The sequence below is a fragment of the Eurosta solidaginis genome, chromosome 1 (assembly GCF_040869045.1).
Source record: "Eurosta solidaginis isolate ZX-2024a chromosome 1, ASM4086904v1, whole genome shotgun sequence".
Lineage (NCBI taxonomy): Eukaryota > Metazoa > Arthropoda > Insecta > Diptera > Tephritidae > Eurosta > Eurosta solidaginis.
Window position 1 is genome coordinate 296,198,238 of NC_090319.1, and position 25,414 is coordinate 296,223,651.

Genomic DNA, 25,414 nt, shown 5'->3' on the forward strand with positions numbered 1-25,414 from the left:
GTTTGCTGGCGTCACATTGAATAAGAAAAGGTTTACTATAGTTAGCATTAGCCAGTATTGGTGCTGACGATAACAGGGTTTTAAGCAACCCAAATGCGGTTTGGGCATCTTCAGTCCATTTAAAAACTTTGGCCTTTTTCAGCAAATCTGTCATTGGTGCAGTAACTGCAGCGAAGTTCGGTACAAATCGCCTATACCAACCAGCCATGCCAAGAAACCGGCGTAATTGCTTGATAGTATTTGGTTGGGGATATTGTGTTACCGCAGATATCATATCCGGGTCAGTAAGGAGTGTACCATTCCCTACAATATACCCTAAGTACTTCACTTCTCGCAGACAAAATTTGCTTTTCTCAATATTGATTGTTAAGCCCGCGTTTCTTAAATGATATGCAACTTCCGCCATCGTCTTCATGTGAGCATCAAAACTTTCTGATACGATGAGTAAATCGTCAAGATATACGAATACGCTCTCTCTTAAATTCGATGGAATCACGCGATCCATTAATTTTCATATTGCCTGAGGGGCATTGCATAGGCCAAAAGGCATTACGCGGTATCTATACAAGGGACGGTTTGTTACCGTAAAACAAGTCAAATCTCTGCATTTTTCCGATAATGGAATTTACCAAAATGCTCGCCTTAAATCGAGCGAAGATATAAACTCAGCTTTTGGCAAGCGACTGATTATCCCATCTATGTGGGGTAGGGGGTGCTTATCTTTAATAGTTACGCTGTTTACTTTGCGTGAATCTAAACATAGACGAACTTTTTCACCTTTACGGACTAAAACAACCGGACTAGACCACGGACTGTTGGGTGACTCCTCAATTATTCCCAACTTCAGCATTTCATCTATTTCCCTGTGAACTAACTTTTCTATGGCAGGTGAAATAGGAAAATATCGTTGGTTCAACGGATGGACATTTGGCTCTAACTCAATTACGTCCTCAATAAGGTTGGTTTTGCCCAGACCTTCCTCAGCATATGACGGAAATAAGTCTTTTGTAATTTGCAAACGGTTTTGTTGCTCAGGTGTCAGGGTGTGCATATTATTTAAAACATCAGTATTATTATTATCGGTGCTTACACAATCGATTTGGCTTATCAGATGGGGAGCTATTTGGAATGCGATCCAGAAATCTACGCCCAAAATCAAATTTTGCTTCAAGCTAGGGACAATATAAAAAAGTAGTTTTGATGTTTTGCCTTTATAGGTAATTTCAAATAAAGAGGTACCAAATACAAATTGGTCATTGCCATCAGCAGTTCGTATCGATGAACAATGGTTGGTTTTAATATTTTTATCCGCGCAGATCTTTTCAGCCAAGTTGCTGCCTACACAAGAAACTTGCGCTCCACTATCGAGCAAAGCTAGATGAGTTTCGTTAATAATCTCTATTTCGGCATATGGTCGAAGGTCTGACGAATGCTTTTGCAAAGAACATATTAAATTGGTTAGCCCTTTTCTACCTGCTTTAACTTTTCTCCAAAATTGACTTGCCCGTATTGCCGAACGTGATTTAGGTGGTGTGCCCTTTTCGATATTATTGAAAATTTCTTTTCGTTTTTCTTGGTAAAATTTCAAACGATCTTGGTACGGTACTAAATGTCTTAATTCTGGTTTATAAAAATTCTTAGTTTCAAGATTGGGCTTAATTACTTCTGGCGAGGAACCGTTTTCGAGTCCTCGCTCGCTTGCAAGTTTCCCGACTTACACTTTACACACGTAGGTTTGTACATGCCTACACTACCACAACCATAGCAAAATATCGTTCGCTCTGCCAAGCAGTCGAAGTAACGATACCCTTCTTTGCGGCAATTCCAGCACATCAGCTGATTGTTGCTCCTACGCCGTGTCACCTCGTCAACTTCAATAGCGTCTTCGACGCGTTCTTCTTCTATTTCGTCTACAACGTCAACTTCGTTAACTTGCTTACGACCAGACGTATTTCGATTAGGGGTGGACAAAGCAGTATTACTTGAAGACGATTGTCTAGCGATTTCTTGAAGTAAGCTTTCGTGTTTGATGCATAACTCGCGCAATTTAGCTACCGAAGGAATGGAAACGTATAAAAGTTGTTGCCTCAAGCGAGGTCTTAACCCTCTCTGTAGCATTTCTACAAGTTCTGCCTCTGGGATAGGAATGCTCAAGTTTTCTGCGATTTTAAAAATAGCGTTGCGGTATTCATCAAAGGTTTCGGACATATTTTGCTTGCGCATACGTATTGCCTCTTTAATATCCGTATCAGTACGGTGTGCGGCAAAATGGGTACGGAGAGCTTGACAAAGATTAGGCCAAACAACACGATCTACTGAGTGTCTGTAACGCCAGTACCAATCTTTGGCCTCCTTAGTAAACACGCTTTGGACATGTTCGCAGAACAAAGTGAAATTTCCTCCGAGGGTATCGATCACCTGTGACTCGACTCTATAAATAAAATTTTCTACCGATAGACGATTGGAGCCATCAAATTTTATGTCCCAGTTTGAAATAAGGTTGGCAATTTTGCCAGAATTAGTGACGTGTGATATGTCACTACTGCGCGGAAAACCTACATTAGAAGGCCTGTAAGGATTTCCTTGTGCATGCATATTTAAAGGTGCGCCGCCATGTTGACTAAGGCCGTTAACAAAATGCGGTGGATCTTGTGGCCAATCAACCATTGGTGGTAAATCATTATTTTGTGGAGGTTGCAAGTTTACGTTTTGCAATCTAGAGACAATATTATTAACGGATTGATCCAACCGCTGCTCTAACTGAGCCAATCGGGTTTCGAAGTCTTGTAATAAATTAGCTTGTCGCGCGGAGATAACGGCGCTGACAATATTTCGGATTCTAGTGTCTTCCGGTGGCGTAACAGATATGTCGTTGCTGTTGTTTTGTTCCATGCTTCTTGCTGGTGATTGTTGTGACTGTTGGGATTGTTGAAGACCCAAATTTCCTGCGGCTGCCTGAGCTGAAGCTTGTGTTTCAACACTAGTTTCTGCCGGTTGCTGCTGCTGTTGTGCGGCCTGTGAGGTAGACTGTCGCTCTTGAACAGTGGGACTAGTTACCGATCTAGCTTGTGAACGAAGAGGGTATGGATTTGGTCGAAAGTTATTGGGATTGCATTGTGCTCTACACTGAGGACAAGTTGTATTATTCCTTAGCCAATTCAAAAGACAAGACCGATGGAATTTGTGATTGCATGCAGTACGCACAGCACCAGAAGTCAAGGTAAAGTTTTCGCGGCAAATTGTGCACAAACGCCTTGGGGTTAGTGGCGGGGGTGCATACTCATCACTGTGACGTAACGGCATTGTGCTTATATTAAAAAAATTGCAAAAAGGTATATAGATATATATATATATATATATATATGTAAAAAAGATATTAAAAATATATATGATTGTGTATTTATTCAAAATACAAAAAAAATTCAAAAAAAAAAAAAAATTTTGTTAAAGCAAACTCAAATCAAATATGGTCTTACTCTTCAATTGTTGCTGTTTGTTTTGTTGTTATATGGCCTAAGACATTTGTGTGCTTTTTCACTTTCATGTGGTGTGAGAATTTTTGTTGTTGCAGTACGTGCAACACACGCATTCCAACTTGCAAAACAAATTTGATGGAACTAAATCTTAATCCTTTAAACATATAATAACGAGATTCTACATTCAAGTGGTATTTAAAATATGCATATAGCCAAATTCAAAATAGATCCAAGATGAAAAAAGAAATAACGTAAAATACGTCAGTTTTTATTTGCAATTATGTGGTCAAAGCTACTGGTATGGTTAGTACGACGTGAATTTATCTCATCGTTTCAAACTAAATTCCAAATACCAATGGCTATGAAACCGGTACTACAAAAATAAAAATTAATGAAGAGAAACAAAATTCGTATAGGACAATGGTTTGTGAAACCCCTAATTAAAGTTAAAAATTATTTTTGGCTTTCTTCTGCGGTGGGGCCCCACACTGTTAAGCGCCATTTTCTGTTATGGAACCTTTGACAAGCATACTTACTCTGGGTTGACAATTGTTTCGCAGTTGTACCAAGTTTACCTGGTGGCACGAAGAAGATGATCGGCTTCTGCCCGTGTGCGTCTAGCTGTCCCGGAGCTTCAGCCACTTATGTGGGTTCGTTGACCAAACGACCGACCAAACCACCAGCTACGACAAACCCAAGGCCTAACAAGAAAAAATTTACGCACACGTAAGGGTTAAGGAATTTCTTACCTCATCACTCAATATGATCGTTGATTAACCTTTTTAGAAAGCGACACAACACTTTGTCTTTTGCCTAGCGGTTCTTCTAACAATTACTTACCGCTCTTAACCCACCCAACCATGACTTCTCAGATGTTAATGAGATGTCCCAAAGTAAAGCAACAACAACAACGAATTTCAGACCATTCTTGCAAACTTAACAATTCATATTTTATTTAATAAAAGACTAATAAACTAAAAAGAAAAAGATCAGAATTTGATTTCATACTAAATTTAGTACTAAAGCAAAAAAAAAAGTACCAATATTTACTATTAGGCTTAAGTCCGAACACCTATAGGAACGGCATGGAATCGAAACTATATGCAAAAAGGAATCTTACAAACTTACTAAAGAGTGTGTGATATTTAAACAGGTGAAATATTATTAACACAGAGAAACGAATCATATTAAATCAAATATAGGTTATTTGATTGAAATTTCCGCGGTTTTGAAGTATGTTACGAATTCAGTATTAGTAAATATTAATCTCAAATAATTTAAAGACATTTCTAATACCAACTCGTTTCGTTGATTCTCTCGTTCTCTCACGATTCACTGATCATGCTTAATGATCATTAACACGTTAGTTAAATAAAAAATTATATGTACATATGCAAAACAAAAAAACCAAATGGTATGAAAATATAACAATTTTATTATAAACTTACGTGCATTGATGTGGCAGGAACTCGATGAAGGCCTTCTACGATGCTTCTGCTTTGCTGTATAATGGTACTATAGCACAGATGTAATATTCTAATTAGAATTCGATATTGCGATTGCTTCGAGTTGCAATCAGATTTTTGTTTTCTTATTCTTATTGGAACGCCAATAAGACATTGGAAACTCTCTCTCTCCAATCACTTAAAAAAATATCACTCTCTCCTTTTCTAACTTGAACATTTAATTATAACAAACTATATTTTTATACTAATTTTACTTTAATTTTAATGAACCATGAAACTCAAAAAGATTATAATTTTCTTTGTTAAATTCAAAGGAAGTTCATTGAAAACTTTCGCACACATTTAATTTAATAAAATTATGTCACCTACACTATATTTTTCTCTCTCTTTCATATTTAGTATGTATATGCTTTGTTTCTTTAAGTTATGTATTTCAATGAAGTATACATATTCACATATTTATAACTTTAATTGGATGATTTAATTTTTACAATTTTTTATGTTAAACATTTTTTCCGTGTTTTTTTTCTTTTTTTGAACATCCTATATTCTGAAATTTGTTTAACTTAAATTTTTCTATTATATATGTTTTTTTTCCTCGATTTTTCACCTCGAAAATATTTTTAGTCAGACTATTACGACTATACCGCGACAAAACTAGTTGCATACTGGAAGTCAAAAGGAACTTGGAATTTCTAGATTTCTCACGACTCTTGACTGCATTTACTTATGTATATGTTTTGTTTTTTTTTTTTTTTTCTTGAAAAGGTTTTAAGTAAAATGCACTTATGAAACTATTTTAACACTCCACATTTCGTCACTGCAACAGAGCCTGCGAGTTTTCCATGCTGAAGTTGATGATGATGTAGCCCCAGTCCTTGTCATTGCGAGTCCCAATCCGGACATTGATTCCTTTTTAAACTTTTATGGTTTTATTTAGATGACGGCTTTGCGCGTTTAAGTTTCCGAAAAACCGAATTATTGTTCCTCTAGGGAGGGTTAGCGCACATTTAACTTTCCGCTTTACTTGCGGAATTTAATTCGGCACGATTTTTACCTTTTTGGCCGGTATTAGCTTCATCGCGCGAATATACATTTTAGGCAAACCTTATCCAGCAAAAGACCCCGCTATGTCTCAATCCGAAGCTTTTATAGGCACGGAAAAACAAGTAAAAAAGGTGGCGTGATGCGAAACAGAGATAATTAAATAGGGATGGAGATCGATATTTATATACATTTGTCCTTTTTTAGTTGTTTTATAGGACATTATCTGTAAATTGTATTTTAACCCTTGCATTCCTTAATATCTTTTCCGTGGTACCATCCTATCTTACCATGTATGTCTTGCAATTGATACATGGAGTTTCCTTTTGTGGCGAGAACTGTAGCTTTTACAAAAACGGGTGCTAGCTTGGCGTTAAACTTATTCGCTTTGTCGCTCAGAACGAAATTGCGCCGATATACATTTTCACCTATACTGAATGGTTTTACTCTGCTTCGGAGGTTGTAGCGTTGAGCTGATTTCTCAAAAGCGTTTTGTATGTTCTTGGCTAACTCAGTACGCACGAGTCGGAGTTTGTCTATGCGGTCTATTACAATGTTAGCCCAAATACAATATTTGAACGAGTTCGCTTCATTAATATCTAATCCAGGTCGATGCAAAGGTTCAGCAACTGCTCGAGTCTTAACTCAAAAATGGCCAAGACCACGAAAAAGTACTACAGGCTGGGTCTATGGAGAATTTCATGATGTTCAACTTCAAACTGATGGCAAAACTCGAGCAAGATATAAAAAGCGAGATATTTGCGAAGTACTAAATTTTGCGACCCCGGGTCTCAAACATCTCAAGACGCGCACATGTGACTAGCCATGACTTTAAATGCCAGTAACACAATGTCAAAATAAAAGCGTATGCAAGTTTCCAGGTCTGATATGAAATTTCGAGGGCAAATCATTAAATGGCTGGAATAATTTTAGTTTCCTTAATGAATAAATTTTGAATACAAATTTTGTTCAGTGTCACAATAATTATACTCAGCTGAGCAGAGCTCACAAATTAACTTTGTTCGCATAACGGTAATCCGTAACAGCATAAACTAATCGAGATAGATATAGACTTCTATATATCAAAATGATCTGGGTGAAAAAAGAAATTCATTTAGTCATGTCCGTCCGTCTGTAAACACGATAAGTTGAGTAAATTTTGAGGTATCTTGATGAAATTTGGTATGTAGGTTCCTGGGTGCTCATCTCAGATTGCTATTTAAAATGAACGAAATCGGACTACAATCACACCCACTTTTGCTATATCGAAAATTTCGAAAAACCGAAAAAGTGCAATAATTCATTACCAAAGACGTACAAAGCGATGAAGCTTGGTAGGTGCGTTGATCTTATGACGCAAAATAGAAAATTAGTAAATATTTGGACAATGGGCGTGGCACCGCCCACTTTTAAAAGAAGGTAATTTAAAAGTTTTTCAAGCTGTAATTTGCCAGTCCTTGAATATATGATGATGAAATTTGGCACGCACGTTACTCCTATTACTATATGTGTGCTAAATAAAAATTAGCAAAATCGGATTACGAACACGCCCATTTAAAAAAAAAAATTTTTTTAAGTCAAATTTTAACAAAAATTTAAAATCTTTACAGTATATAAGTAAATTATGCCAACATTCAACTCCAGTTATGATATGGTGCCACAAAATACAAAAATAAAAGAAAATTTCAAAATGGGCGTGGCTCCGCCCTTTTTAATTTAATTGTTCCAGAATACTTTTGATGCCATAAATCTCCGAAGCTCTCATCTGAGTATGTAATGTTCGGTCACCCCGAACTTAGCCTTCCTTACTTGTTTTGAATAATTTTTGTTGTCAATTTGTTAGCGTGAATTTATGTTTTATTCCAAAGGCTCGTTCATCATATGAAAGTGCTTTTGCTTTGCACTTACATATGAAAATCAAATTCTATATGAATTTTGTTTACGTATATGTGGGGACATACGGGAGTGCTTTGACATTTTTTTTTTTATATTTCAAGTTAAATTTGTATCTGTAGAACCTAGCGATTTGTTTTATATCCTATTTACTTAAATCAACCGGAAAAAGTTTATGTTAGAATTGTTCGGTCTATTTGTCCGTGGGTTCTTCATAACCCATTTTTTGTAATAACTGTCATTTAAAGAAATGTATTATAATGAAATTCAATATCCTTCTTCTTCTGACCGCAACTAATACTCCAGTAAAAAATAAATAATATTTCAAAATGAAATAAAGTTCTGTGATAATTCATTACTTTACGAGATACTTCCGACGTTTATAACGCTACACTGCTAAAATTTTATATGATCAACTTCGTAAGGTGGACTTAAAAACTCTATTTGACTATCTTGAAAAAAGCGCGTGGCGACGCCTACTAAGATCGCTCGTATCTTTAGAAAATCTTTCCATCGAGTTCAAAAGCGATTGAAATTGTTGTGATATTATTTATAACCATCTTTTCTTTTCAAAATAGAATTACCCTAGACAAGAATCACAAAATCGGTTGATTACTTTCTATATATAACAAGTAAAGAAGGTTAAGTTTGGGTTTAACCGAACATTACATACTCAGTTGAGAGCTATGGTGACAATATAAGGGGAAATCACCATGTAGGAAAATGAACCGACGGAAACCCGGAATGTATTTGTATGACATGTGTATCAAATGAAAGGCATTAAAGAGTATTTTATGAGGGAGTGGGCCATAGTTCTATAGGTGGACGCCATTTAGGGATATAGCCATAAAGGTGGATCAGGGTTGACTCTAGAATTTTTTTGTACGATATGGGTATCAAATTAAAGATATTAATGAGGGTTTTAAAAGGGAGTGGTGGTAGTTGTATAAGTGGTCGTCTTTTTGAGATATCGCCATAAAGGTTGACCAGGGGTGATTCTAGAATGCGTTTGTACGATATGGGTATCAAATGAAAGGTGTTAATGAGTATTTTAAAAGGGAGTAATCCTTAGTTCCATAGGTGGACGCCGTTTCGAGATATCGCCATAAAGGTGGACCAGGTGTGACCCTAGAATGTGTGTTGTACGATATGGGTATCAAATTAAAGGTATTAATAAGGGTTTTAAAAGGGAGTGGTGGTAGTTGTATATGTGAAGGCGTTTTCCAGATATCGACCAAAATGTGGACCAGGGTGACCCAGAACATCATCTGTTGGATACCGCTAATTTATTTATATATGTAATACCTGCCAAGATTTCAAGGGTTTTTTATTTCGCCCTGCAGAACTTTTTCATTTTCTTCTACTTAATATGGTAGATGTCACAACCATATTACAAAGTTTTTTCTAAAGTTATATTTCGCGTCAATAAACCAATCCAATTACCTTACCATGTTTCATCCCTTTTTTCGTATTTGGTATAGAATTATGGCATTTTTTTCATTTTTCGTAATTTTCGATATCGAAAAAGTGGGCGTGCTCATAGTCGGATTTCGTTCATTTTTCATACCAAGATAAAGTGAGTTCAGATAAGTACGTGAACTAAGTTCAGTAAAGATATGTCGATTTTTGCTCAAGTTATCGTGTTAGCGGCCATGCGGAAGGACAGACGGACGACTGTGTATAAAAACTGGGCGTGGCATCACCCGATTTCGCTCATTTTCACGGAAAACAGTTAACGTCATGAAATCTATTCCCCTACCAAATTTCAAAAGGATTGGTTAATTTTTGTTCGACTTATGGCGTTAAAAGTATCCTAGAGAAATTAAATGAAAAAGGGCGGAGCCACGCCCATTTTGAAATTTTCTTTTATTTTTGTATTTTGTTGCACCATATCATTACTGGAGTTGAATGTTGACATAATTTACTTATATACTGTAAAGATATTAAATTTTTTGTTAAAATTTTACTTTACAAATTTTTTTTTTTAAAGTGGGCGTGGTCCTTCTCCGATTTTGCTAATTTTTATTAAGCGTACATATAGTAATAGGAGTAACGTTCCTGCCAAATTTCATCACGATATCTTCAACGACTGCTAAATTACAGCTTGCAAAAGTTTTAAATTACCTTCTTTTAAAAGTGGGCGGCGCCACGCTCATTGTCCAAAATTTTACTAATTTTCTATTCTGCGTCATAAGCTCAACTCACCTACAAGTTTGATCGCTTTATCTCTCTTTGGTAATGAATTATTGCACTTTTTCTGTTTTTCGAAATTTTCGGCATCGAAAAAGTGGGCGTGGTTATAGTCCGATATCGTTCATTTTAAATAGCGATCTGACATGGTTGCTCAGGAACCTACATACCAAATTTCATCAAGATACCTCAAAATTTACTCAAGTTATCGTGTTAACGGACGGACGGACGGACATGGCTCAATCAAATTTTTTTTCGATCCTGATTATTTTGATATATGGAAGTCTATATCTATCTCGATTCCTTTATACATGTACAACCAACCGTTATCTAATCAAACTTAATATACTCTGTGAGCTCTGCTCAACTGAGTATAAAAATGAAAAATACACATATAGAACACATATGCAAATCCGAGATCTGTAAACTCTACCGCTTCCTTCCATAAAATACATTTACACAGCAATTTCAGATAATAATGAATGGAATGATTAGGATAGAATTCGCTATTTCCCGAAATATTTGCATATCTAGCTCAATGTTCAAACATTTAAAGATCCATAAAGCCTCATGGCTTTCACGCGATCGAAAAATATGGCACAGAGTATAGGAAAAATTTAAAATATTACGGAAAATTTCTGCGCAGATGTACTCCAAATATTTAACGGCATAGAATTCAAAAATCTGTTTGCCGTGAAGATATACACTAAAAGGTTCGTTTGCGTGGGGCATCGCTCGTGGTCTAAACCTAATTAATTTAGTTTTTTCCGCATTCAAGACCAATTTTTGTAAACGCGAATATTCCGAAATAACGATAGCATTATGTTCAATATGAACCTTAAGCACTGCAGGATGATTATATGAATAAAATAAGCTAATATCATCCGCACATCATAAGATGACCCTATAAATTGAGATTTTTGATGTTATTCATATACAACTTTTATGAATATTTATATATTTGTATCTGTGTTTTTGCTAAAAGTAAATTTCTTTTTAATCATTTTCAGACCAACACTTTCCAAATGATTCTAGCTACTGATGAAGTGTACTCATACGCTATCTTCAATTATGATTTATTGAAATGGTCTTCGAATACAGAAGCAGGTGGAGATACAACGACCGGTGAGGGTGGAGTACCGGCTTATGTAAGTATAAAAGCAGTAATTTAATGCACTTAATCTGACCAAAAGATAGAGGGTGGGACAGTGATATTTTATTAAATAACTAATATGGTTTCTTTTTAAAATTTTTTGTTGCTGCAGTCTCTTAAATCGCGTAGGGATAAACTTAGTTAGTAGCACCAATTAGATCTTGCAAATCAATTTGCAGAGGCCGTCTAAAGCAAGGACCTAAGCTTAGTTTTAAGTAGTAAGCTTTCTGGTGAAATCCAGTACAAGCTAACTACAAGTCATTCGACTTGCCATTTGAAACAAATATCTTAACGCCATTCCATTTCAGTTGTTGCAACATTTAAAAGTTGCCTTTACGCACTGTAGCTCCCTCGAGTTCTACAGGCCGCGCAGCGATTAAAAGGAACAGCATCAAAAATTAATATTTTATTTCATTTAGTGTACTTAGGTATTTAATTGCTTTTATAAGTTTTAGTTCTAAATCTCATTCTTTCTCAAACAAAAGCTGCTGAAATTTTAATGACGCGATATTCATTACAACCAATCAGCTTCGATTCTGAGTCTTAATTCAGTTCTGTCTCCGGATTCTGTTCCCATTAGTTTGTGGATGATATTTCTGTTCTGATTCTGGATATGTTTTCTATTTTATCTTAGCTCTTTGATCGCTTTTGGATCCTATTTGTGTTTTAGTTTTAGAACCGGCTTTGATTCTGGCGCCCATTTCTCTTCCGATTTGTCCCAATTTTGGTATTGAAACTGAATAAATATCAGTTGCAGTTTAGACTACGTTCTACGCTAGTGATAATTTCTCAGGTACGAATTCAATTTCAGATCCCATATCCGTTCCGCCTATGGTTTGAGTTCATATCTCAGTCAGTCGGTTTTGATACTGGGACCTCTTTTAGTTACGATTTATTTTTCAGTTCTATTTTGGTTTCTTGTTTTAATTCCTGTTTTAATTCAGGATCTAATATTTTGTATCAATTCCGGTTTCGATTATGGTTTCTATTTCAGCTCAGACTTAGGTTCCGGTATCGGCTAGTGTTCTTACCTCAGAATTGCAAATTCGGATCATCTATTCTATTTCGGTTCTCGCCGAGTACGAGTCATCCCACAGCTTCGATTTCGATTTTGTATCCCATATCTTTCGATTTAGGTTTAAATTTAGGTTTATGCGCCTGTCTATGTACCTTTTTCAATTCTAGATCCTATTTGAGCATAAACTTAGGTTTATACTCCTGTCTATGTACCTTTTTCAATTCTAGATCAGCTTTGAGCACACATTTTTCGTTTGGTTCCAACTTGTGTTCTTGCTTCAGTTGCAGTTTCTATTATTTATCCCAATTCGTTCAAATTTGGTTTCCAAAACCGGTTTGCAAAATTCTCTTCCGTACCAGCAACAAATAATTTCGGGATCTTTGGGAAGAGATTAGTCGGATTCTTATCGGTAACAATCGTTATCGGCAATTAATTGTTTTATAATCTGATTATTATCGATGGCGAATTATTATCGTTGAATTATCGGGTTGTTTTCGACTTTTTACCGACTTTTTATATACGTGTCATCGATTTTGTATAGATTGATATTTGTTGTAATAGACACCGACGATCCATCGATAACACACCGATAAACAATTAAAAAACACTCCGAAAATAAATCTATAAATTTTCGATAAAATTTTGATAAGAAATAAGTTATACACCGATAACAAATTGCTAGTACTCAGTTAAGAAATCGATAGCTTATTTTTTGATAGCATATCGATAATATTTTTAATAAATAATCATCAACATTTCGATAACATACAGATCAGTTTTTGATAGCATATCGGTAATTTATTGGTAAAAAATCGATAATATATTGCTAACATTTCGATAAATAGTAGATAATGTTTCGATAATAAATCAATATCCTCTCCATTACAAATAGATACCTTTTTCAAAAAATTTATAACACTTCGATAACAAACGCGAAAAAGTAAAGACTTTCAAGTAATTTTGTTTTGAAATTTGAATGCAGTTTGTTTTTAAAATGTCTGCTGTATATAAAGGAAATTATAATTTCTTATAATTATTGTTCTTCATTGAATAAGCTGCTGTCAAACTATGACTTGTTGATGACGCGTTAAGTAGTACAATTTACAGAAGTGAAATAACGCTTGGTTTAAAATTAAATAAAAATTTGTGCTGAAACAAAAGCTAAAATATTTTTCGGTTGTTTAAAATCTACACATAATTATATTATCCTGCAAGTGTTCAAAAGTTTTTTGGTTGAGTATTTTTTACGAAATTATGAGTTTTTTAATATGTATTATTTTTGTGTTGAAAATATATAAAACCGTGAAAAGAAAAGCCTGCCAAAAGTTTTAACCACGCTGTACCACAATAATTTTTGAATTTCTACAATAATTCAATATTGAGTCATATAACTCAAATGATTCTTCATCCCCGTAGGTCCCCCTTTTGATATAATGAGGATCACAAAGGGGAGTTGTATGAGTGAGTTGCAAAACGTGGCAAAAGGATAAAGCCTTTTTAGACCACATGTGTACTGTTTTAGGGATGGGAGTAAATAGAGACGAGGAATTGTATGATGAATGCAATGGTGCAGTAAAGTTTGAATTTTTTTATCAAACTTTGTATGAGATGGATTCAAGTGAATTACACCAAAGTTATTTTTCTTGGAAAGCTTGCTTTATGGTTTGAAGAAGATAAGAAATTTAAATAGAGGTATGTTCAATTGTGAACAAAAGAAGAAGGTAAGACTATAGGAAAGTTTTTATTTGGGGTAAATTTTAAATTTTTGGAGGGGGGTCCACCCCCCAAATCCCCGACCCACCTTCGCCTATCCTCACTGAAGGGGGGTAAGGCATGCAAACATATACACATTGTTTGAATGAAATATATTCATTGCTCAGTGAGTTATTAATTTTTCGCTTCTAAATCATTCAAAAATGCCACTGTGCGACAGTCCGTCAAAATCTCGTCGATAATTCAACTATAACAAATCGAAAACTTGTCGATAAGAAATTGAAGGGCGTGATATAAATTTGTTACAACACTGATATAATCCGTCGATAACACATCGATAACTCAACGATAGTAAACCATTAACGTTTCGGTAACAAATTTAAATCTCCTCGGATTCGCATTCGGTTTTTACTCCAAATCTATTTATTTTTCTTCTTCGACGAAACTTTGTTCGATGAAGCTATGAGACAATTGGTGAGCTCAAAAAGACATTCGTAGGAGCTATAAAGCTTCACAAAATGAAAATGGTGACGTATTAATTTTAAAAACCGGCTGTTATATAACCAAGTTGCTATTAAAAACTATTTCGGTTACATTTGAAAAGATCGGAAAATAAAAGATCGTTTCCGAGACCTTGTCAACATAAGCTTCAAATATATAGGCGGACTTTTGTTCCACTTTTATTTTTTAAAAGGACCAACCCTTTTATGCACACACATTGATATATATGCACGCTATTTTTTATTTTTTTGGGTAACCCCAAAGTCAACTACGATAGGAATTCCATAACAGAAAAGTACAAAATATGTAATTAATTATGATGTTAAAATGTGGCTAAAAGCAAAATTAATTACAAAGGAGTTATTCATATTTTTTCGTATACCAAATACACCCATATGTATGTACATACTGAAAAAATAAATTGCCTTTAATTTGCGCAGGTGGGCTTCAACGCTGGTAATGGTACACGAAGCTATGAATATAAGCCCTACAGTCAACAGATGGTGATACGCGATTTAACTGGACGTGGTTGGGGTAATGGATTTCCCGGTCGACATCTATTTCGTATTGATGAACAAATTTTAATTGGTTCTTGTAATAAGGATATTGGTGAGTTAATATTTGCAAATTATGGGATGCGTAAACACATACATAATAAATTGCATATTTAATCAACATTATTAGTTTAATAAGCTACGTACGTATGTAAATGCATAAAGGTCAGTCAATAGAGCTCAATAGATTTATGAACTACATTTTCAAAATAATGAAGCCAATAATGTTACTTATGCTGGTGTTGTTGTTGTCTCTTATAGATGCTGCATATTTGCCCTTAACATTTGCACCCGAAGCTGGTAATATGTTGGGTGGTACTGTGGTAAATATAACTGGCCCATGCTTTGATCCAAAAATTCGTGTTACTTGTCATTTCGATACCGAAGATGTTTTGGGTACTTATGTGAATAAGAATCGTGTGATTTGTGTACAACCCTTTTTGAAGGCGGAAGGTTGGGTGCGTTTTGAAATTTCAGTTGGTAATCAACGCTTCAAATGGCGTGGCAAATATTTTGTTGGTATGAAAAAATTTATTTAAATAAAAAAACTAGCATCGAAAATAATATATATTTTCTTAATATTATTTTTCTTATACAGAAACTCCAGCTTTAGCTACAGAAAAAATATTCTTTGAAACCGAGGATGTACATCAGAAGTCACCTGATCAAATACACATTTCTTGGGATCCTTATAATTTGACTTCCAATTTAAATGCCAATATAATGATTTCACTTTGGGGTTATCGCGAAGTTACAATTTAGTAAGTGTTAATCTGGAAGAAAGGTTTTGAAGCACTTAATTTAAATATTTTATTGTGAATTTCCAGCCCACAACTCGAATATATTGACGTGGTTGAGGCGAGTTTGACTAACACTGGCTCATATGTCATTTATCCCAAGAACTATATAAATCGCAATAACTACAACAATGATCTTCAATTTGGTTTTCTACAAATAAATCTTACCAGTCCAGAGCAATATTCTGGTTTGAAAATCAGTCCGTAAGTATTAAAAGAAATGAATTTGTAAATTTTTTACGGAGTTGTTCGTACGGATTAAACAATTTAATTTATTACTAGAAGACCCGGCAGACGTTGTCCTGCGCTAAATTTGGCTTACCTGCATACATTTTAATAAGCTTTTTCCGTCTTTTTCCTAATCCTTTTATTCACTCCTCCCTCCGTCTTTTTCGCTTCATCTATCTCCATCTTCGTCTCATTCTATCTCTTTCTCAATCTCCTTCTCCCTTTTCTCTTCTCTCAATTTCTTCCCATTCTTCTGCATCCCTTATTGCCTGTCCCAGAGGGCGGTATGTATTTTATTCCAGTTCGAGTCCCAGTCCCACTCCGAGTCTCAGTCCCAGTCCTAGTCCTAATCCCAGCCCCAGTCCGTCTCTGGATAATATATTACTCTGTACTAAACTACTCATCAACAGCTTTCATTTGATATCCATATTGTATAAACGCTGTCTAGGAATTCACTGGCCCAAGTTTTGGCCTATACATCGAGACCCCAATCACGCAGGGGCATGGAAATTACCCTCTACACAACTAAAGACTCTCCTGAATTAAAAAAAATGTCATAGTAACTCTAAATCGCGGGCCCCCTCAGAAACCCCGCTATACTATTTTTTATTGATAAGCAGGTTGTTTAATTAAACACCAAGCAATTACACGGAAGTATATCCGCACCACCTGAAAATATGAGTGTCACTGCGTATACGTAACATTTTATTATTACGTATAAACAAATAAAAAAATATGCAATAAAATAATATTGCTACTATAAACTGAGATATAACCTACCCTATCTCTCAAGTTAGATTAAACTACATACGGGGTGCACAACAAATTAAAAATCGGTCCAGTAGTTTAGGAGTCCATCGCGCCCAAAAATGTTTTGACACGGGTTTTTTATACATTAAGATTTGCAAAAAGTCCTCACATGATACTTTGGCAAATTACTCGATGTTTTTTCATCACTGGCTTTTTTTTTAGATTAATTCATTAATTCTCTAACCAAAGCTTCCTTGAGAAAACATTCGTCATGAATTGCTTCTTATTTTGTTTTGTTGCTCAAGTATCGAGTAAAAACTCTTTACTATTCGGAGCACTTACTTTTGAGCAAAAACATGGGGTAGATTAGAACGGCACTCGTACAAATTAATGTAAGATTGAAAGTTTTAATTCCAATAGCTGGCCATCTCCCTTACCACTACAGGATTGAGTTTTGAAGATAGGGTTGCGGTTTCAATCTAACCTGTAGATAGATGTAGATACCACCCTTATTTGTTCTGCTGTTATCTCAGTTCTCTAATACGACCAAATTGCAACTTCAAGCTTACAAAGTATCTAAGGAATAGAAAGCTATTAAATTCGTTGACTCAATATCATTTTTTCCTCTGTTATGCCAATTGCCCACCTTCTTGATAGTATCAATATCATGAAATCAAGAGCTTTGAAAATAACTACCCTGCTTTCAAACCAACTAGTTTAAAAGATGTCATGGGTTGATGCCTTGGTTCCGGAAACAGCAAAATTAAGATAAAAAGATATGGTAATATTTTTCTACAAAGGAAGTTTCAGTAACAATCAAAATTCTGAATTATACTTGGTGCAAACTTGGTGTTTTCGTCATCATTGTAAAATAAGGAAACTAGTTGTTTTTTAAATATTTGACTGTAAAATTTCCAGAAATATGCATATCACTACCTCTTCGGCCAAGCTTTTCTGAAATCAGTCATTTGCAGATGGACTTGGCAGCCTGCATGTACCACTACCAGCTCTCAATTAGTAGACCTGTTGCAAGATATTGAATTGACTTAGATTTACTCCACTAACATTAGGTTGTCTAGGTGTTCGATATATATGAAAAGAATTATCTGAACTTACATTTGTGTTATATTTCCTGAGATTCCTGTGTCTCTAGATGTCATGTTCACCTATCCTTTTTCTCTTTGTCTCATCAAACTATGAATAAGCGCTTATGCTAAAGCGATTTATAAGACCAAACGGATTTTTGAAGGTATTTTAGGATTTTTCAAACCAAAATATTGACATAATAATCATATAACAATAACTTGGTATTCGAGTGTTACTTTTTTAATTTTCTTCTACAAATTCGCGAGAGTAACATGTTTTATGAGTTTCCGCACAGGCCCTGCTTATGTATATATATATTTTCCAGATTATTTGCTAGCCGAGTATTTTTATTGAAATGCTTTCAATATATAGAGTTTTACCGAATTAAAAGTCAATTACATTAACAAAAGGTAAAAGGCTTCGGAAAATCAGAAAACATTCCCGTTGTTACGTTCCTGCAGAAAAGATGGGATAGAGTCAAGCAAAGCAATAGTTTTGCAATACACTTTATATGGCTACCTCCAAATTGGTGCTGATCGGAAGCAGTTGGTAGTGAGACTTAAACCAACAGCGCTGATGTCTTAGATATATGTATTTAAACGAATTAATAAGAAGCTACACATATTTCGGAATCACCTACGACGGAACCACTTAAGAACACGTTCGAAGGGACTGGAATGACCCCTTTTGTCTTTACCAATTTGAAGGACATCACAATGTTAAAAATGTCGATGGAAAGTACTGCCACAGGATGGATTAAAACTAGTATATTCTCTTCATTTAATAGGGTTGTTACGTCTTTACTGGTTAATTTAAAAAAAAGCTTCGATCTTTCTAAAAGTTTCATCATTCCTTTTTGTATTTTTATAAATTCAGTGACACGACCATACCAAGGTGCGGTTTTTCAGTAGTTGGTTTAGCTAAGCTTAAACTAAGTTTGTTCAAAATTTAGTCAAATTTAAACTCCAGTTGCACTACAGGGCAATTTAATAGTCACAGTCTAAGGCCGCTTTTAGGGTAGTCTTTTTTGTACGGCAACATTGGTTTTTTATAATCTAGGTAATTCTAATCTAGGTAATCTAGGCAACAGCTGGATATTGCTTACTCAACAAACATGGACAAATTATTTCTCCAGCCTAAGAGCAATATATATCTAGTTCTCAAGTTGATATGCAACATCATTCCATAATCACTATCCAAACTGTGAGAAATTATTTATTACTTAGACTTCTCAAGTTGATCTCCTACGTCATTCTCAAATTATTCTCAATCCTTGAGAGGTTTTGAGAACTTTATAGTTTTCAAATGAATAACCAGTGCTTTTCCCTAGCTGATATTCTACATTAGAAATCTAGTTGAGGTGTAGTTGAGAAAAAATCGTCTCCAAATAAATTCCTGCGTGGTAGCCGAAATGAAGTGCAATAAATTAAAAACAAGTAAGGAAGGCTAAGTTCGGGTGTAACCGAACATTACATACTCAGCTGAGAGCTTTGGAGACAAAATAAGGGAAAATCACCATATAGCAAAATTAACTTAAGGTAACCCTGGAATGTGTTTGTATGACAGTTGTATCAAATGAAAGGTGTTAATGATTATTTAAAACGTAGTGGGCCTTAGTTCTATAGGTGGACGCCTTTTCGAGATATCGCAATAAGAGTGGACCAGGGGTGACTCTAGAATGTGTTTGTACGATATGGGTATCAAATTAAAAGTATTAATGATGGTTTTAAAAGCGAGTAGCCCTTACTTGTATATGTGAAGGCGTTTTCGAGATATCGACCAAAATGTGGACCAGGGTGACCCAGAACATCATCGGGACCGCTAATATATTTATATATGTCATACCACGAACAGTATTCCTGCCAAGATTCCAAGGGCTTTTGATTTCGCCCTGCAGAAGTTTTTCATTTTCTTCTACTTAATATGGTAGGTGTCACACCCATTTTACAAAGTTTTTTCTTAAGTTATATTTTGCGTCAATAAACCAATCCAATTACCATGTTTCATCTCTTTTTTCATATTTGGTACAGAATTGTACATTTTTTTCATTTTTCGTAATTTTCGATATCGGAAAAGTGGGCGTGGTCATATTCGGATTTCGGCCATATTTTATACCAAGATAAAGTGACTTCAGATAAGTACGTGAACTAAGTTTAGTTAAGATATATCGTTTTTTGCACAAGTTATCGTGTTAACGGCCGAGCGGAAGGACGGACGGCCGACTGTGTATAAAAACTGGGCGTGGCTTCAACTGATTTCGCACATTTTCACAGATAACAGTTATCGTTATAGAGTCTATGTCCCTAACAAATTTCACAAGGATTGGTAAATTTTTGTTCGACTTATGGCATTAAAAGTATTCTAGTCGAATTAAATGAAAAAGGGCGGAGTTACGCCCATTTTGAAATTTTCTTTTATCTTTGTATTTTGTTGCACCATATCATTACTGGAGTCGAGTGTTGACATAATTTATCTTTATACTGTAAAGATATTAAATTTTTGTTAAAATTTGACTTTAAAATTTTTTTTAAAAGTGGACGTGTTCGTCATCCGATTTCGCTAATTTTAGGAAATAGGAGTAACGTGTCTACCAAATTTCATCATGATATCTTCAATGACTGTCAAATGACAGCTTGCAAACCTTTTAAATTGCCTTCTTTTAAAAGTGGGCGGTTCCACTCCCATTGTTCAAAATTTTAGTAATTTTCTATTTTGCGTCATAAGGTCAACGCACCTACCAAGCTTCATCGCTTTGTACGTCTTTGGTAATGAATTATCGCACTTTTTCGGATTTCGAAATTTTCGGGCGTGGTTGTAGTCCGATTTCGTTCATTTTGAATAGCGATCTGAGATAAAGGCCCAGGAACCTACATACCAAATTTCATCAAGATACCTCAAAATTTACTCAAGTTATAATGTTTACAGACGGACGGACAGACGGACGGACGGAGTGACGGACGGACATGGCTAAATGAATTTCTTTTTTCACCCAGATCATTTTGATATATAGAAGTCTATATCTGTCTCGATTAATTTATGCCGTTACGGATTACCGTTATGCGAACAAAATTAATATACTCTGTGAGCTCTGCTCAGCTGAGTATAATAAATTATATATACATGTTTTATTAAATTTAGTGAAAATAGTGTAGTATTGAAGTCTTATATTTGGTTTGAATTAGAAAACCACAATTTATTATTTAAATAATAGCACTGTTTACTTTATAAAAAATTTCCTTTAGTTTATTCACTATTTTGAAACAACTTTTGAGATTTTAGAAGTATGCTAATGGCACTGAAACCCAAATGCTTGTTGGGTGTACTTGACGTTATTGCGAACGCAAATAATTGAAAGGTTCACTGGTGTTTAACCCTGCCAGATCGACAGCTCAAGCTCAGCTTAAATCTCAGTTAAAGTAGACTGAATAACGGCAAAATAAGTTTGAGCGTAGTTTATCTGAATAACTCAGTTTAACTTGTACTGAAAAACCGGACCTAAGTGAATGCTGTGGCTAATCGCCGGGGACGGAAAAAAATAATTTTTTTTTCGGAGTCGAAAAAGTCCTGGTCAAAAAATTATCCTAGGTGAAAATGTTTGAGCTCTCAGGTATCCCTATAGCAATAGCATGTCATGAATCATCCTTTTTATTTTTCGAACTTTTTCCATAAAAGTCAACATATAAAAGTAAAATCTGTATTTTTATTTTTTCGAGTCCGATAGAACTAGTTAAACGCGGACTTTTAAAAACAAAAGTCCGGAAATAAAAGTTAAATCCGCACTTTTTTTTTTAAGGCCAAAATAAAAGTCCGCCTTGATAACAAAGAAACGGCTTATTTTTTTAATTCGGATAAGCCGTTTCTTTGTTATCAAGCCGAAAGTTTTTTTTGGCCTTAAAAAATAGAAGTCCGGATTTAACTTTTATTTCCGAGTTATTTTCAAAAGTCCGAGTTTAACTAGTTCTATCGGACTCGAAAAAATAAAAATACAGATTTTACTTTTATATGTTGACATTTATGGAAAAAGTTCGAAAAATAAAAAGGTTGATTCGACATGCTATTGCTATAGGGATACCTGGAAGCTCAAACATTTTCACCTAGGATAATTTTTTGACCAGGACTTTTTCGACTCCTCAGGTAATAAAAATCAGAATATAATTTTTATCTTGATTCAAATATATTAAAACTCCAAAATTAATAGTTTTGCAAGGAATTATATTATAAAAGGAATAACAGTTTTCGCCCCTGTTTCTTACCACATATGCTTCATGATGCTTCATGTATCCAATTAATAAAGAATAGTAAAGCAAACAAAAACTGTATTTCAAATCATATAATTCATTTGTTACTCCATTTTATTCAAAATTTCTATCAATTAAATTTCTATATGGTTTTATAAAACAATTTAATAAATTTTAATGAAATTCAATATTGAGCATATTGAAAATATATTCAATTCCCTGCAGCAGATCCATTAGGGAGCCATACAAAAAACAACAAAAAGGTCATGCGTATGTGTTTCGAAAAAAAAAAAACAAGTAAAGGTGTATAAGTTCGGGGTAACCGAATATTATATACTCAGCGTGAGCTTCAATTGTACATTTCATTTCAAATAAATTACTTTTCTACATAACACGTGGCACCGCCCGTTTAAAAAAAAAATGTCTCCCCATTTCCTCTTAGAGTAAAACTTGATAAGTGAAATAACATTGAATCAAAACTATTTTTTGCTGCTTTTTGTTATAGCTTATTATTCTAGTCTACGACCCTTTTAAATTTGTTTTATATCTAAGTTGCCGTGATCTTTAACCGATCTCGTCCATTTTTTCTAGAAATATTTCCTGCTACAAGGAAAATATATTTACCCAATTTTGTAACGATATGTAAATTTTTCTTCGAGTTATGGCTCCGAAACATAGAAAATTGCTTAGTCATTAAAGGGGCAGTGCCACGCCCATTTTTTTTAAATTGAAGTTTTTCCTATTTATTGTTATAAATACACTTGGGAAATGAAATACTATTGATATAGAGCTCTCTTTTGCAAAGATATAGCTTATGTTATTCGTCCACGACCCTTTTAAAAATCTTTTATATAAAAGTGAGCGTGGTCGTTAACCAATTTCGTTCATTTTTCTTCAAAGCATTCCTTATAGCAAAGGCAACCTCTCTGCCGAATTTTGTAACGATAGGTTTCACGATTTTTGATTTATGATTAATAATATTTGTAAAATTAATTTTATCACAAGTGGGCGGTGCCACGCCCATTTCAAAATTTTTTTTCAAATTTTTATCAAGAGTCTCAATATCAGTCCATATGTCAAATTTCAACATTCTAGGTGTATTATTTACTAAATAATCAGTTTTTTTGTGTTTTCCAAAATGTTATATATATAAAAAGTGGGTGTGGTCATCATCCGATTTCGCTCATTTTCAATACCAATATATTCTGGATCCAGATAAGGTCGTATACCAAATTTGGTGAAGATAGATCAATATTTACTCAAGTTATCGTGTGAACGGACACACGGACGGACGGAAGGATCAAATTTTTTTTCAATACTGATGATTTCGATATATGGAAGTCTATATATATCTCGATTCCTTTATACTTGTACAACCAACCGTTATCCAATCAAAGTTAATATACTTTGTGTGCAAAGCACGCTGAGTAAAAAAACCACACAAACGAATAATCACTCACAATCCATGAGCAAATCAAGCTTTTGTTAATACAAATTCATACAATTAGAAATAAAAGCAGCATTAATTTGTATCTATATTTTCATTCAATTTGCAACTATACATATATTCATGAAGGTATGCACTACATATGCATGAATATATTAACCTTACTACCATTTGCCATATATACCTTAGTCAATTTTGTATTATTTTTGCATTTGAATGTCATCAATATGCAATAATTCAATTCATTGCAAAATCAATTGTCTGTGCACAAGGTGCACTTAGCAGATATGAGAATTTGTATTAAATGAATGTTGCAACTTGTGTGGGCTACATCACCAGTTGAAGGCTGGGTGTGTGATGTTATTACGTTTGATGATGTGATGTGCATGTCAGCATTTCTACTATGAATACAAACTATTAACAATGCTTTTAATGAAAACACTTAAACAATTTCACACAATTTTCTGGGTCAATTCAAGTCGATATTGTGTTTTGAATGTAATTATTATTTGTATAATAAAATACAATTCGTTGTTGCTCGTTTTGCTAAGCGAATTGAATACATTTTGCAAATTTTTAATTTATGTTCCATACTATTGCATTTACTGGTGTTTATTTTCACATGAAAATGAGTAATATCTTTAATTAAGTATTAATCTGTCACCTTTCATTTTAATTTTAGCAAGGAAAATTTAACCAACTTAATATAAGATAATCAACTGAATTCCGAAATGGGAGACAGTAATGCAAAGCGATACTTCCGCATCACACATTTTATGAATAAATTCGAATTTGCGCTGATCCTCACAGCGGGTTGGATGGATTAGAATATACCCGCGACAGGTATGCCTGTCGTAAGAGGCGACTAAAATAGCGAATCGATTCAAGGCGTTTCCAGCGCAATTTTAAACCTCACCTATACGTGGTAAATCCTGTTTCTTTAACAGCCGAGGATCTGGTGAAAAGTTCCGCATGAATCGAGGGGGTGGGAGAGCTTGATGGCATATAAAGACCTGCAAGGTGGACAACTGCCATTACGTAGGACATCACATTGTCAAAAGGCTCAGTTGAAAGCACTGCGGAGGGACAGAATTAAAACTAGTATCGCCTGTTTACACGATAGTGCAATTCCCTGCCTTTGAATAATGGATTTAAATTTATAATAATAACTTAATTGGGGCTTAAACGTTTAAATGGTAATGGCGGTCCAAGAAGGCGCACCTGCCTCTACTTCGATGAGCTAACTGGCGCCAATTGGTCACAGTAAGGAAGTTTTAATCATTTTACACCTGGTCCTTTGAGCGTAGTGGGGGCCACCCTCTTTCTCTGCTTCCATAGGCGGACTCCGATAAAAAATACTTGCTTAGCTGGAGCGTCATTTTTTATTCGCATAACATGGTCTAGCCAGCGTAGCTGCTGCGTTTTGATTCGCTAGACTACGCCGATATCAGCGTAAAGCTCATACAGCTCATTATTAAGTCTTCTACAGTACTCGCCCGCACCAACGCGTAGAGTTACGTAGAAGCAATTTTTTCGCGAGCACTCCCAAAGCCGCTTCGTCTGATGTTGTCATTCTCCATGACTTTGTACTTTATACATAGAAGGACGGGTAGGATAAGTGACTTTTAGAGCTTGAATTTCATTTGACAAAAGCGGACTTAATTTTGCCATTGCCTACCCAGTCCAAATTAGTATTTAGTGGTAAGAGTGATTCTTCAAACTCCTTTACTATTTCGAAGTTATGAGAGTCAACAATGGCGTGGTTAACAAATTGCAAATACGCTGATTTTGGTCTCGATAAGAGCATAACTTTCTTGGTCGGAGCTTCTTCATCTATTCATATAACATGCTCATACAGTT

General features: G+C 34.8%; 1 protein-coding gene across 4 annotated transcripts in view; it reads left to right on the forward strand.

The window, feature by feature from the left end:
- Positions 1-25,414, forward strand: part of mesh (sushi domain containing 2 mesh) — a 109,280-nt gene that overhangs the window by 78,181 nt on the left and 5,685 nt on the right. For all 4 annotated transcript variants that reach the window (XM_067761150.1, XM_067761151.1, XM_067761152.1 and 1 more), the window contains exons 6-10: positions 11,080-11,217; positions 14,895-15,063; positions 15,270-15,527; positions 15,607-15,769; positions 15,836-16,009. In XM_067761150.1, coding sequence (XP_067617251.1) covers positions 11,080-11,217; positions 14,895-15,063; positions 15,270-15,527; positions 15,607-15,769; positions 15,836-16,009 — 902 coding nt within the window. The remainder of the gene's footprint in view (positions 1-11,079; positions 11,218-14,894; positions 15,064-15,269; positions 15,528-15,606; positions 15,770-15,835; positions 16,010-25,414) is intronic.